General features: G+C 41.2%; 1 protein-coding gene across 3 annotated transcripts in view; it reads right to left on the bottom strand.

Moving 5' to 3' along the window:
- Window positions 1-13,423, bottom strand: part of FMN2 (formin 2) — a 345,907-nt gene that overhangs the window by 168,451 nt on the left and 164,033 nt on the right. For all 3 annotated transcript variants that reach the window (XR_011499414.1, XM_070501555.1, XM_070501556.1), the window contains exon 8: window positions 43-104. Coding sequence is in view for 2 of the 3 variants with exons in the window: in XM_070501555.1 (XP_070357656.1) it covers window positions 43-104 (62 nt within the window). In the remaining variant the exon portion in view is untranslated. The remainder of the gene's footprint in view (window positions 1-42; window positions 105-13,423) is intronic.

Raw genomic sequence — 13,423 nt, 5'->3', positions numbered from 1 at the left:
ATGTATTATATACTTGCATATAAAATTCCTTCTATTACTCACATTCTCATAGAGAGCTTGAAGGGTCTCCAGGTCAACCACAGAATTGTCCAAGTTCACAACAGCTGCGAAAAAAAGACAAAAGAAAGAATGTAAATTGCCATAAGCCAGCCGTGAAAAAACGGTTGACCATCTCAAACACTAGTGACCACCTCCAGCATGGTGCTCACGAGCCAGCAGGCAGAGGGTGCAGGGGCTCCACCTTCAATGCATCCACTTGCCCCACTACCAAGATGGCGCCCTAGGAAGCTTACTGGAGCCAGTGGCCAGTGTTAAAGCTCTCGCTTGCTCCACAGATGCGCAGTTCCATGAATATGGCCCAAAGGTCAAAGAGAAACTGTAAGTCTGTCTTTCATGGCCCAACTGAATGAATTTGAAAAATCTGCTTAATGCCAGAAAAATAGGCAAATCACTCATGTTATTGCCACATCCTAGTTTTATATCCATAAATGCTCATGTCCTCCAATTTATCTAAAGACACTTGACAAAGGCTAAATCTAGTCACTAACCTGGTGGATTTAGTATAATAACAGGAAATGCATCTATCGTTTCAACTCCTTAAAGTGCTATAATCTAGGGACAATTCTTTGATTATGGTGTTATTAGCACAGATGCATCCTTAGAAATCCATCCATAATATACAAACTAACCATGCTCAAACAACGAAGAGGGAGAACGGATAATCGAAAACTGGCAATATCTTCTCAAATGCATTTCTTGGCCCAGGAAATGTACTGAATTCTGGAGCCGGTGTGTTTTATTACTTAGTTTGGCATAGGTTAATCAAAGCATTCTGCATTACCCACGTGCATGGCAGCTAGAAATGAGATGAATTTGCCCCGAACAGATTTCTGCCAAGTAGCCAGTAGGATTAAAGATTTCTGGGAAAATATCACAAAGTAGATAACCACAAATTGGCTAGATTTATTTTGATAATTGAGGCATTTTACGATGTCTTTTTTCTCAACACAAAGTACACGAGACATTTTCTAGTCGACTCTGGCAAAATCCCAAGAAAGAATCAGGAAAGACGAGCAAAATGGAGGCAAAAGATGGACAGGAAATCTAACTCGGATAATTTAGCATTTCTACTTGAAGATGGGAACAGAGCTCAGATTCACCAACAAATATTATACCAAGTAGAATATGATACTTCTGCCCTAATAATATTCCACTATCTCAAAAACAAAATTAGGTCTCAAATATAAATCTAAGGATCTGATTCAGATTCATAGACAAATCTTTTTACTCCTTAACCATGTAAGGCAAACATATCACAAACCGTTTAACGTTTCACAGTACTAAAAGCATAGCCTGACTCCCTCTGACTATATTTCAAAAATTAATTAAAAGAGATTAACAAATGATTTCCACTGGAGGTAACATGGCTATAAATAATGTAACAAAACGCATAAAACCAAAATAAAGATAGCAAATTCATGTATGGAATTACCCTCTATACATTTGTGCAGAGTCTAGCCCTTAAAGAAAATCTTACAATGAACCCAAAGGTCTCTGACTTCGAATTCATTAGCTAATAATCCAGTATTTCTACATTCCTCTGATGACACAGCGAGAAATTGATTGGAAAACTATGAAGGAAATGCCAGTAGTCAACTTAGTGTAAGATTTCATTCTCAGAACAAGGAAAAGAAACACAATAAAATCATTCATACTCAAGTCAAAGCTCATAAAAGACACAATTGTCCTCTGACTTAATCCATCATTTTAAAACATAATATTATTTCTACAAGTTTTCCCTACACGAAACTTTACTTGTGAACATAACTGAGGTTTCTTATCTTTTTATCTCATCAACGTCAGCTACTAAAGAATATCTTAATAAATGTCATACAGTCCTAAGCAAGTTCTCAAAACGTCTTAATCTATAAAATCTCATTTTTTAATCATCCACAGAAATCTTCAACAGAAAGCAACACTATTACTACGCCTCCACACAATTTCCTCTTAATCGGATTCACAGTTAAGAGATGCTAACACAATGCAGTGGGAATCCGCGGTTTTGAGGGAATAATACAGTCATGCTTCAGTAGCTGAAAAGAAAGCAAGATTAGATCCTGGCAGACAGAGGGATGCAATGACAGGAGTTCTAGATAAGAAATAGAAGTAGAAGATGTAAGTGGGGAAAGGTTAAGCCTATTGAGGGGCAACATTTCCTCAATTTGAAACGCACATTTCAACATTTCAGACGCCAGAACTGAGACTAAAATTCTTATACTACCAAATTTCTAGTAGTGTTTTCCATCGCTCCCTCCCTTAAAATCTGTGATGAGATTGACAGTGCATTTTCAGCAAAGGATCTGGCGCGTGGTTGGTTAATGTCATTTCCCATGCCAGCTCTCACAAAAGTTCAACTCCTCTGGTTCTAATAACCCTTATTATCTAACCCAAAGTCAAACGTTTCTTTTTCTTCTATTTTTGTCCCAGTGCCCTCATGTACCAAAGAGAACAAGTGCAACTGCATTTGTGACGGGCTGGCACCTTCCGTCTGAACGATGACTATCAGAACTAAATGTACATCCCGACAGACAGCTCTTGGGTGTTGTCCATACACTCTGCCTTCTCCACTCAGCTTTGAAACTAATAAGCATGAGACTCAGATTTCAGAACATAAATAAATCCAAAGTTTGTAAGAATATTCAGTGATCAATCTTTAATTCAGATTACTTTATTCTCTAATACTCAACTAAGTGCGAATGTGATTTACACTTCAGGTTAGAGGCCAAATATTTCACACGCATTTCCTCCTCTTTGTTCTGGACCTTCAGGAACACCCATCATTGTCTGGGACTCATCACATTCCCACCCATCCATTCCCCTGCAGGCCTGTAAAGCAGTTTTAATTACTTTCCCATAAAATAGATATAAATAAATGTTACTTCAAATTTAACCAAGCAGCATCTGTTCTGTTTTTACGTGGAAGGGTGCAAGGACTGAGGAGATGTTAAGAGGAAACTCTGGTCTTCTTTGCACATTAAAAGATTATTCATTTATTTATAAAGTATGCTAACTTTCCAGGATTAAAACACAGAGAGATTTTTACTAGTCTCTTTAAACAACCATAAACGACCATGTGTTAAGAATCCTCCAGGCCAAAATGGATAGCAACTTTATTTTTAAAGCTTTAAATTTTATAAAATGCCAATGACGTGATAAAGCAGTAGAACACAGAACTCTTTCTGGCTTTTCTACCAACAGGCTGTGTGTCTTTGATCAAGATATAAGCTTCTCTGAGGCTTAATCAAGCGGGATAATAACTTTGTAGCACATATTTATCATGTGGAGAAAATGGTTTTTTAGTAAGAAGGATAATTCAAGAAGCCTTGAAACAATATATGTAATTAATTTTAAAATGTAAATTATCTGTGAACACGTTGGTTAGAAACTAGAGACAGAGCTGGGAATGTGCTAGATTAAAATTAGGTTCAAGATTAAATATTTGCTTTCAATAATTAAAAGTTGGGACCACAAATAGTTCTTTTCTTCATAAACTCCACTGGGACGCGCTCACTGAAACCCAATGCCCTTTTAAGCCATGTCGTTGCAAAATGCAGAATGAAATAGCCTATTTTAGAAGTCCAATAGTCAATTTAATTTAACCTAAGATATTAAAAATGTCTCAAAATGTCCAATCAGGAAAAAAAAATCTACTTTCTTTTGATTTTAAGATATTGTATTTCATAAAAAGAATTACAAAAAGAGCAACTCAAAATGACCAAGGATTACAGCTCCAACGTAGGAAATGTTTGTGTGCTGGACACATGACATTGTGTACACGTGTATATGAGCAGGTGACAGTCATATGTCTAGATCACATTCCCTGAACACATGGTCTTTGCTGCTAATGTGTTCTGCATAGCCGCCTTCTATGACACCAGACATGTGGGTCATGTTTCTCGTTCTAACTTACCACAACATTAGATAACCCACAGACTAGAGCGCAAGGCAACATCCCTGTCTGAACCTGTGCAGGATAAAAAGAATCCTGTCTCCACTTTCAGTCACAGAATGGCACAAAAGGAAAAGGGCCATATTTTAAGAGCTTGTGTTAAAAGAAACTCATGTAAAACAAAACAAAAGTTCACAAAACATTATTAGCCCCGTTTATAAATGTTTCAAGTGTTTTGAGTAGCCAGACAAAGTAGTTCACTTTATTGGTATAATTCAATATGACGTGATCAGCCCCATTCAATGCGACATTCTGAGCCACGGAACGCTGTTAGTGCCTGCCTTACTCCAATCTTGATTTCCTTGTTAGTCTGGGGTCTCCTGGAAGGGACAAGAGTAGTGCTCTTGATGGCCTCTTCTCGCCCTCAGCTCTGAACACTATCCCAGCCACTGTGGTCTCCTGCCTTAATCCCACCTCCCTCCAATATGATCTGTTAAAGTGGAGGCAAAGACTCCCAAAAGAAAACCTCATAGCGTTTATTACCAGGTGTATTTGTTATCCATTTCTGCAGAGCAAAATGCACTAAAGCTTAGGGACTTAAAACAACAAACGCAAATTATCTCACAGGTTCTGTGGGTCACCAATCAGCTGGAGTCTAGCCAGGCATCTTTGCCTCATGGACTCTCACTGGCCTGCAGTCACGGTGCTGGCTGGGCTGCGGTCTCATCTGAAGGCTCCACAGGAGTATCCGTGCCCCATCTCACGTGGTTGTTGGCCGAATTCAGTTCCTCAGACCAAGGACCTCAGCTCTTCACTGGCTGTTGGCTGGAAGCCTGCCTCAGTTTCTCCCTGGATGAGTCACTCCATAGAGCAGCCCACGACAAGGCAGCTGGTTTCCCTCAGACTGAGAGAGGGCCATGCAAGACAGGGCCACCCTCCCTTTGTAACCTACTCTGTGAAGCGACATCCCACCACCACTGTCATAGCCTATTCATCCTGAGTCTCTAGGTCCAGCCCACATACAAGGGGAGGAGATCACACACGAGTGTGACTACCAGGGGGCGGGGACCTTTGCAGGCCCTTGGAGAGGCTGCCCACCACGCCAGGTGGCTAACTCGTGGCTGTTTCTTCCTTGGACTTGAACTCTCCACTTGTGGCTCTCCATTGCCCTCTCCCATTTATTAATTTCACTGCTGTTTTCACCTCCCTATTAGACTCCAAGTTCACAGAGGACACGGGAGGCATCACAACTCAGTGGAAAGATGAAATGCACTGGTCGGGAAAGCTGCCTTCCTGCATCCGTGAAGCATATCACGTGAGCTGAGCCTCCTAAACTCAAGGAGAGAGCCCTCTCCAGGGCACAGGAGAGGCAATCTACAGAGACCCAGAGACACGAGACACCAGGGACAGACCCTGCCCTCGACAGTTCCGTGGTCAGCCTGAGTCACTGCTTTGTCCTTCTCTGTATCTAGATGAACCTAGCACAGAAGAGGGTTGGGAAAACATGCTCGTTCAATGTTGAAAGGCTGAAATAGGCTGAGGTTAGTAATTCCCGAAAATTAAATAACTTCACTGGATAAAGTGAGTATTCCTCGAGAGAACCTGATTGTCCTTTCATTAACAATGAAATTCACTCTAGCTGACTTCAGAGTTCAAAACATAAAATACACAGACCATAATATGTAATGCCAAATCGTCATCTGACAAACAGCACTGGACGGCAATGCGACACAGCGGGCTCTGGAGTCAAACTGGCTCCACCACTTATTACCTGCATAACTAGAGACTCTCAATTTTCTCATCTGCAAAATGGGCCTAATAAGAGTACCCATCCTATAGGGCTCTTGCAGTATCGTGATGGAGAGATTTTAGACAAACTAGGTTGAAAACATTCTCAGCAAAAAGGAAAATGACAGTTTCAGTCGTACTGACAGAATCCTGGGAAGTTAAACAAGCCCCACGTCAAAACCCTCGACACTGATCTTGCGGAAGGCAGGCGGGAAGGGAGCAGAGCCAGCAGAAGCTCCAACACCATGCGAGTGCAAATCACCCCATGTTCACAGTTCACGCCCTCTTCTCACTGACAGTCAAGAAGAGTGTGAGGGCTTCGAGAAACCTTCTTCACCCAACGTGGAATTCAGAAGCCACAGGAAAAGCTAAGATGAAGTCAGCCTCGCAAACTGCTGAGAAGCAAAGATCTTTGTTGGAGTAGAAACGCATCTTAAGGAACAGATCAGAAGCATCTCGTATTTAAAATAGTTCCAGGCTCGTCATCATACCCTAGCCACCAGGAACCGAAATTCCCTAAGAGAGCTCTTTCAGGAATTGCAAGCAGCTTGTTGTTATATTTTAAAATCAGGGGAAAGGATATATATGAAGTTAATTTCTATTTCACTGCATACTTCAGGGAAATAGAAAATCTCACCTTTTGAGGGGAAGTAGTTGCTATGCAATTTATCTGACAATATTTATCTCTTTTGTAAGTGCAATATAAAACACTTGGGGATCTGCAGCTACATAAGCTTCCCCATCTAGAGGAGCTCACAACACGCGGAAGTGAAAAGACAGCAACAAATAATTACACTCCACTGTGCGCGCCAAGTAGAGCTCGTACAAATGGGAGACACGAAGAATAGAATCGTCACCTGGCAAACTCCTCAGAGTAACAGACAGATTGAAAGTGAATGAATAATTGATGGTCTAAATCCTAATAGCATCATCTGACATTCAAACGCTTTGTTTTATCTGAACTGTAACGCCTGTATTTTGATGAGAAGCATCTTTGGTTAAGATGGCACAGCCAACACATGCGTCCTGTTCTGCTCGCTCCTAAAGTTCCGCTAAAGCAATAGGAAAGAGATTTTTTTTTTTAAGATACACTCATAAGGACTGAAAGAAACAAGAGATGACAGCAACAAAACATGGAAGCTAATTGTACCCGATGGAGCAGACCTGAAAGTGATGAATCCACAGCTGTCAGTGGGAATGCTGAGAACAGACCCAGAAGGCCAAGGAGATGGCAGCACCAGGGACCAATCCAACTGAGGGTAAAGGGTGAGTCCCAGAAATAAGGAACACTAGGTGAATGGTGTCAGTCAGTTACATCTCCAGTCCAAAAACGCCCTCCCCAGCTCCGTCAGGCATATTCTCTTGAGAAATTAAAACAGTCTGTGCAAAGAGACGGCAAGCGCAGTTGCAGGCCAGGGCACCATAAACACGGGGACCATCTGCAGCACTGCATGTGGAATACAGAACCCCCAAATGCCAGGCAGCCTTCTTCTCCAATTTGGGGCCCAGAACACTGCCAGACAGACCCTCCCTCTCCCAGGCCAGACACTGGAAGTGTCTCACCACCCAAGAGAAGGAACAGAAGCTAAAGCCTTCGGTGGCTGCCCAAGGAGTAATGCACTCAGATAACGTTCCACCGAACCCAAGGCCAACAGCCGTGCACGGGGCTCACAGCTTCTCACCGGCTTCCCCTGCCCACTTTTAAGCTCGGACAGCCAAGGAGCAACTCGTCTGCAGGATGCTTCCAGCACGGACGCTAGAGACCAAAAACAGGGAGAAGCCAAGACAAAACAGTAAAACGCCCCCATATACTCCAAAGGCTTGCCTGTACTTGCTGTTCCCACGTTCTTCTCTGCCCTCTGCTTCCTAATCCTACCTCATTCAGCTTTTGTTCTGATTACTGAGTCACCGGCAACTTCGAGCCTGTGAATTGCACCTTTCCCAGCTCCCACAGCGTCTGACACGGTTAACCGTTCCTTCCTCCTGATACGTCCCGCTCCCAGGACGCCCCCCGCCCCAGACCCCGGCCTCTTCCTCCTACTTGTAATGCTCCGCACTCCTGTCTCCTTCGCTGGCCCCTTCTCTCCCCAGCCTCTTATTTTTGGCGGATCCCAGGGCTCGATCAACTTCCCTCTTCTCCCCTCTCCCTACACTCACCCCTTGGTGGTCTCCTCCAGTCTCTCGGCCTTAATCCAATAATAGAAGTATTTCCCTCTTCTTACCCAACTACATTTGTGGTTGCCTCTGGGTTTCACAAAACCAAACAATATAATGTTGGGGCACAGTTACATAGGTGGGCGAGAAACGGCAAGTGATTAACACAAACTGAGGACAGATTGGGGAGGGACAGAGATTTTTAAAAAGAGTATCTGTATTCTGGTGGAATTAAAGAGAAATAAGAGCTGAATTCCAAAATCTTTGATTTATTAGAAAGTGAAATGAAGGACACAGGGACTAGATGAGGGGAACAATGCCATTCATTCATGTTTGTTTAGAACTTAGTCCTCCCTCCAGGTTAAAAGTTTGGTTCATTTTAGGCTAATGTAGGGAGGGATGTCAGCCATTTAGAGTGTGGTGATGAAGATATTTGAAATATGAATCAATTCTTGACAATTAGCCACTTGACAATATGGCAAAAGTGTTAAATATATTTGTACTAGTTAAAAATTGTTTTCAGTTGCAAAAGGAATACCTGACTAAATAATGACAAACAAAATTGAGATATGTTGGTATTGACTCAGGGGCTAAAAAAAAAGGTGAGGGCCAGAAATTTTTAATGGTCTTTAAATGTCTTTTCCTCATGTGGAAAAATAGCTGCCACAGCTCCATCCATCACTTTCGCATTCAAGGCAAAATGGAGGAGGAAAAAGGAAAGCAACAAGAAGGTATGTGCAATGCCTATTAATTATGAATTCTTAGCAGACTTCTACTTATTTCTCACTGGCCAGAATAGTTTCCCATGGTCACCTAGAATGGAGGAGAAGCTGAAAAGTGTGGATAACGTGGACAAACAGCTGTCTCTAACAAAATAGCAATTTCAAGCTCCAGCCTAAGTAATCTGTAAAATACTTCCTAACTACCAAGGTTCATAATGACCTCCCTGACCTCTTGCTTCTACCCTTTAGCATAAATACAAGTCACGGGACACATTTCTGACTTTCCTTCTTTTGTATGTATGTGCCCTGCCCTCCCAAGGAGATTTTAAAGAGCCTGGTATCAGGGACCTTATCTTAGATATCATCAGCCCACACCAGGTTGTTCCATGTAGAGGAGAAAACTGAAAAAGCTTACAGCACAAAAAACAAAAGTCATTACTGCACCTTCAGAGAGAAGCCGTAAGAGCTAAGCTTAAGAAACAGACGGTACAAGCCACGTGTTTGCATACCGGTCCCATAAACTGAAGGCAGCCACACCTGAGAAAGCAAACGCCAAATGCTGGCACAGGCAGCAACATCTGCTGCCAACAGCACTACAAGCATAACTGTCGATGTGATGATGAAGGAGAAACTGAGGCAGGAAGAGTGCGAGAGAGATTTCTAGAAGAAGATGGTTCCTCTTCCTCCTTCACATGTGCAGCCTGTGGTGGATGCAAACGGTCAGTTTTCACTCACTCAGGAGTTTCTAGTACTGCCTTAACTGTCCTGCCAGGAAGATACACAAAGGAAAAAGAAGGGAAAAAATCAGCTTGGTAGAAATGCCTAGAATTATTATCCCTAAATTTGTATTTAAAACTCAATAAAGCATAGAAACCCTTGCTAGTGCCTGTCACTGTGCAAGCTGACGACAATGGAGTCCAGAATCGTGGACAGCATTCCTTCGTTGGAGAGCACTACCGCATTGATCCCCGCCTGAAAATCCACACACCTGGGGGGGGTTACTTTAAAAACTGTCAAAATGTATCACTTCACAAAGATTTCCTAGAGATGCACTCATGCAATTTTTAAAATTTTGTTTGATTTTGCTCGGCTTAACCAAACATATCCAACAATTTATTAAAACTAACATTCCTCAGAGGAAGACACTTGGTACTGTATTCATCTGAATATTTCACTTGATAATAAAATGCAACCAGATTTGCATTCTTTACACATCCGACCATCAACCATGCTCGAGCACCTGGGAGCGTGGGCCTGTCCCACACACGCACACACGGCACGCCCGCACCGTGGGAAACCTGCTAGAATACATGATGCTGCCATTTTTAAAACACGCGGGAACACACGAGCTCTTGAATGATACTCCAGGTAACTCTGTATTATCTAAAGACCACAATAAATTAAATGGCAAATATACCAAGAGCATTCTTTTTTTTATTCCAAGTTAAAATGGTGGCATTCCATTCCTTATATTCGTAAGATTTCTCAATTTTATTATTGCCCTTCCTGTTCAAGTCCTCAGCAGATATGAACGTATTTACTAGGAAGTTTTAATTTGCCAAAATAGTGACTTAAAAGTCTTGGATTGCACCAACATGACTTGAAACCTCAAACCTCGTGATTTGGATTCAGACCTGAATTAAAAGCTTGGCATCGTGACTTACCAGTTGCGTGTCTCTGGAGAAGACTCGGCAAGACTCTGAGTCTCAATGCATTCACATGTGAAACGGGTATGTTGATGATAACGCCATCCGCTCCCTCAAATGGATATTGTAAGGATTAGAGGTAACTCCTCACTGTGTGGAACACGGCCCTCCCACGGCAGCCCCGGAAAGGGAAGGCTCTTAGCTCTCTCTAAATGTCTAAATATCATATACAGCTTTGTAGATATAATCGCTCTTATGCAACAAATTATAAATCAGAAAATAAAGGGGTATTTTATGTTATTGTTTGGGCCTGACACGTAAAAGAGGGGCAGCACATCAGAACCACACATCTACATCCAACTGGCTAACTCCTAGCCATGCTAGACGCCGAACTGAACTCCGCAAAGATGTGCCCAAGGAACACTGGGAAAATGGGTCATTTTCAAATCAGCAGGCGGCGTACAAACTACTCTATAGTCATGAAATGCACAAATATCAATAACACCTCAAAGGTGTTATTTAAAAATGGCACTTAGTGATATAATGACATTTGTCCACTTCTTATGACACACAAATAAGAATTCGCCAATGAAATAGCATGACATTGAAAGAGAACCATTTAACTATGAGATGAACTATATTCACTTGAGAAAGATGTTTTAAATATCAGCAATTGATGCATTAAATACAAAACCTGAGTATTAATCTACAAAGAAAACATAGTATCTCCTTGAAAACATGGTTCATTCATTCCTTCCTTCACTGAACAAATATTCACAGAGCGTAAGTCCGGGCCAGGCACTCTTCTCAGGCCCAGGGGTAAATCTGCCAGCTTCTGCCCTTGCAGAGTTTAAAAATTATTAGCAAACTATTAAAATACTGTATGTCCTAGAAAGGAATAAAATTGCACTTTTATAATATCCTGTAATTAAAATCCCACTCATTTATACTATCTTCTCTTTTCAGGCAGTTTAAGCTGTGGTAAGCTACAGACAGTGAAACGCCAGAATTCGACAGATTTTGTACTTAGGCTATATAAAGAAAGGCTTTCCTGTTGGGAAAAAATAAATGTGATACCCAATCCACCACTGGTACATCTCAAGCCTACTTGCTTATACAAGGTTAACGACATAAGTTCCTGATTAAGTCAGAAGGCTCACACACCTATGGGCCTTGTTTATAAGAGCTGTACCAGTTAAATTGTTAGAGAACAAATGCATTTTGTTTGAGTCAGTATGTCGCCTTCTTGTCTAGGCAGGGGAAAAAAATGGATACCAAGACTGTAATCCTTTTGGAATAAAATCTTTAAACGCAAACATGATTGCCATTGTAGACTGTTTAATCTAGTGATATTGTATTTCATTTCTGTTTTTGGAGAGGTTTGTTGATTTGACCATACCAAGTACGGTTCGGGGCTTATCTCAACTGTTTAGATAAGATTTATTTGACTTTGGCAGGTGACAAAATCTAGGGTGTGGAATAAAGGAGGTAGAAAAAAAGACTGGCACATTCCCAGATAGTGTTTATTTTAAGCACAGTGTATAGATGAGCAAGGAGTTTCAAACAACGCACTGTACTTTGTGTAAAACTTCCACTGTCTGTTGAATGTTTTCCGTAAACCAGCGCTGCAAAATGTCCTTTACTGGGCAGGGCGGACTGTACCTTCTTGCTTAGGTAAACATTTACGCTCTTGTAAAACAGAGCTTATTGAGTCTCCCTGGAAATAGGACCCTAACTCTGGGATCACACTGGCCACTGTTTGCTACACACGCTCTGAAAAGGGAACAGTGTTCAATCTATTTTGAATGTAAGCATACAGTGCTCCCTAAATACAGAATATATCAGAAATTTAAAATGCCTTATGTCAAAATAACTTTCATACAGATAATAATCATACTTTTTCCAGCGTAATGCTAAACAAACATGTCTGACCTTGAAAGAAACCCAAAACAGAAAGCTTGAATTTACAAACACAATGATTATAATTATGGTATAAAGAAAAAATACCGTTTTTAAAATCATTCGCTTAAACATGCACTTACATAGCACCCTTTGTGTATTATATATTAGCAGACATGTGGAGGTAGGGAACAAGACCAAGAAGTTTAGTCACTGAAAATTAAAAATTCAACAAAAAATAAAGAAAGCTTAGTTGTGAACTTATACGGCTGAGAATATCACAGCTTATATACCAAAACTGGACACGTGATGGTAATTCCTTCCATTGTACTACGAGATGACTTTGACAAACAACTTACGTCTCATGACTACTTTTCCAAAATATTTAAAAATATGAAAAATCTAAAGAACACATATGATATTTATCATGCTCCCCGAGGAATAATTTCGTGGTTTACTTAACTCAACGTATAGTTAATACGTGCCAAAAATGTGATGCACTGGTTTATATGTATGTTAAGTCCTATTTTGTCATTTGTTCAGTTAATGTTTTTCTTTCTTCTCTTTTGACATATATACTTGTGTGTAAGGATTAGTTTAATGTTTCATTGTCTAGAGGAATGAGGGATCGGTTAAATACAGGAAGGAGTTCCAAATATTAAGACTTCTCTGATGCGCTTCTAATGAATAACAAGTTGCTTCTAAGTAAAATAGAAAGCTTTCAAATAGAACATGGAACTGCCTCTGTTCTAATTCATCCGCTCACACTTTTGAGCCTTCATTGAACGCCGGCAGCTGTGGTGAGGGCAGCCCACCGCTGGAGGATTGGCCCTTCTTCTCTCTACTGCAATGTCGTGCTGCCATCTCCAGCGCTCAGTAACCACCACACGCTGCTCCGGCGACGCCTGACCAAGGAGACTATCAATGGTGCTGCTCCCACCCCCTTCTTCCTTCGTTACTTTACCTATGCAGTGACTGTCAGCATTTCTGCGGCTGCAAACGCCCCACAAATTTTGATTTGATTGAGCAAGATGCACTCATCCTTCTCGTGGCTTATAAATTATTTTTTTAATTAAAAGAAAACTCCTTTTATTGTCTGAGCTTCCTGATACCCCTTGATCCCCAGTAATATGTGCAAATAGTGAATAGCAAAACACAGGATGGGCATCAGTGCTAAGGAAAGCTCTAGAAGGAAGCATTGGTAGGAGGAGAGATTTAATTTATCTTGGGCACCGTGAATTTTCACTACAGATCTGCTACAATAC

The sequence above is a fragment of the Equus asinus genome, chromosome 30, assembly GCF_041296235.1.
Source record: "Equus asinus isolate D_3611 breed Donkey chromosome 30, EquAss-T2T_v2, whole genome shotgun sequence".
Taxonomy (NCBI): Eukaryota; Metazoa; Chordata; class Mammalia; order Perissodactyla; family Equidae; genus Equus; species Equus asinus.
This window is presented reverse-complemented; position numbering and strand designations above follow the sequence as displayed.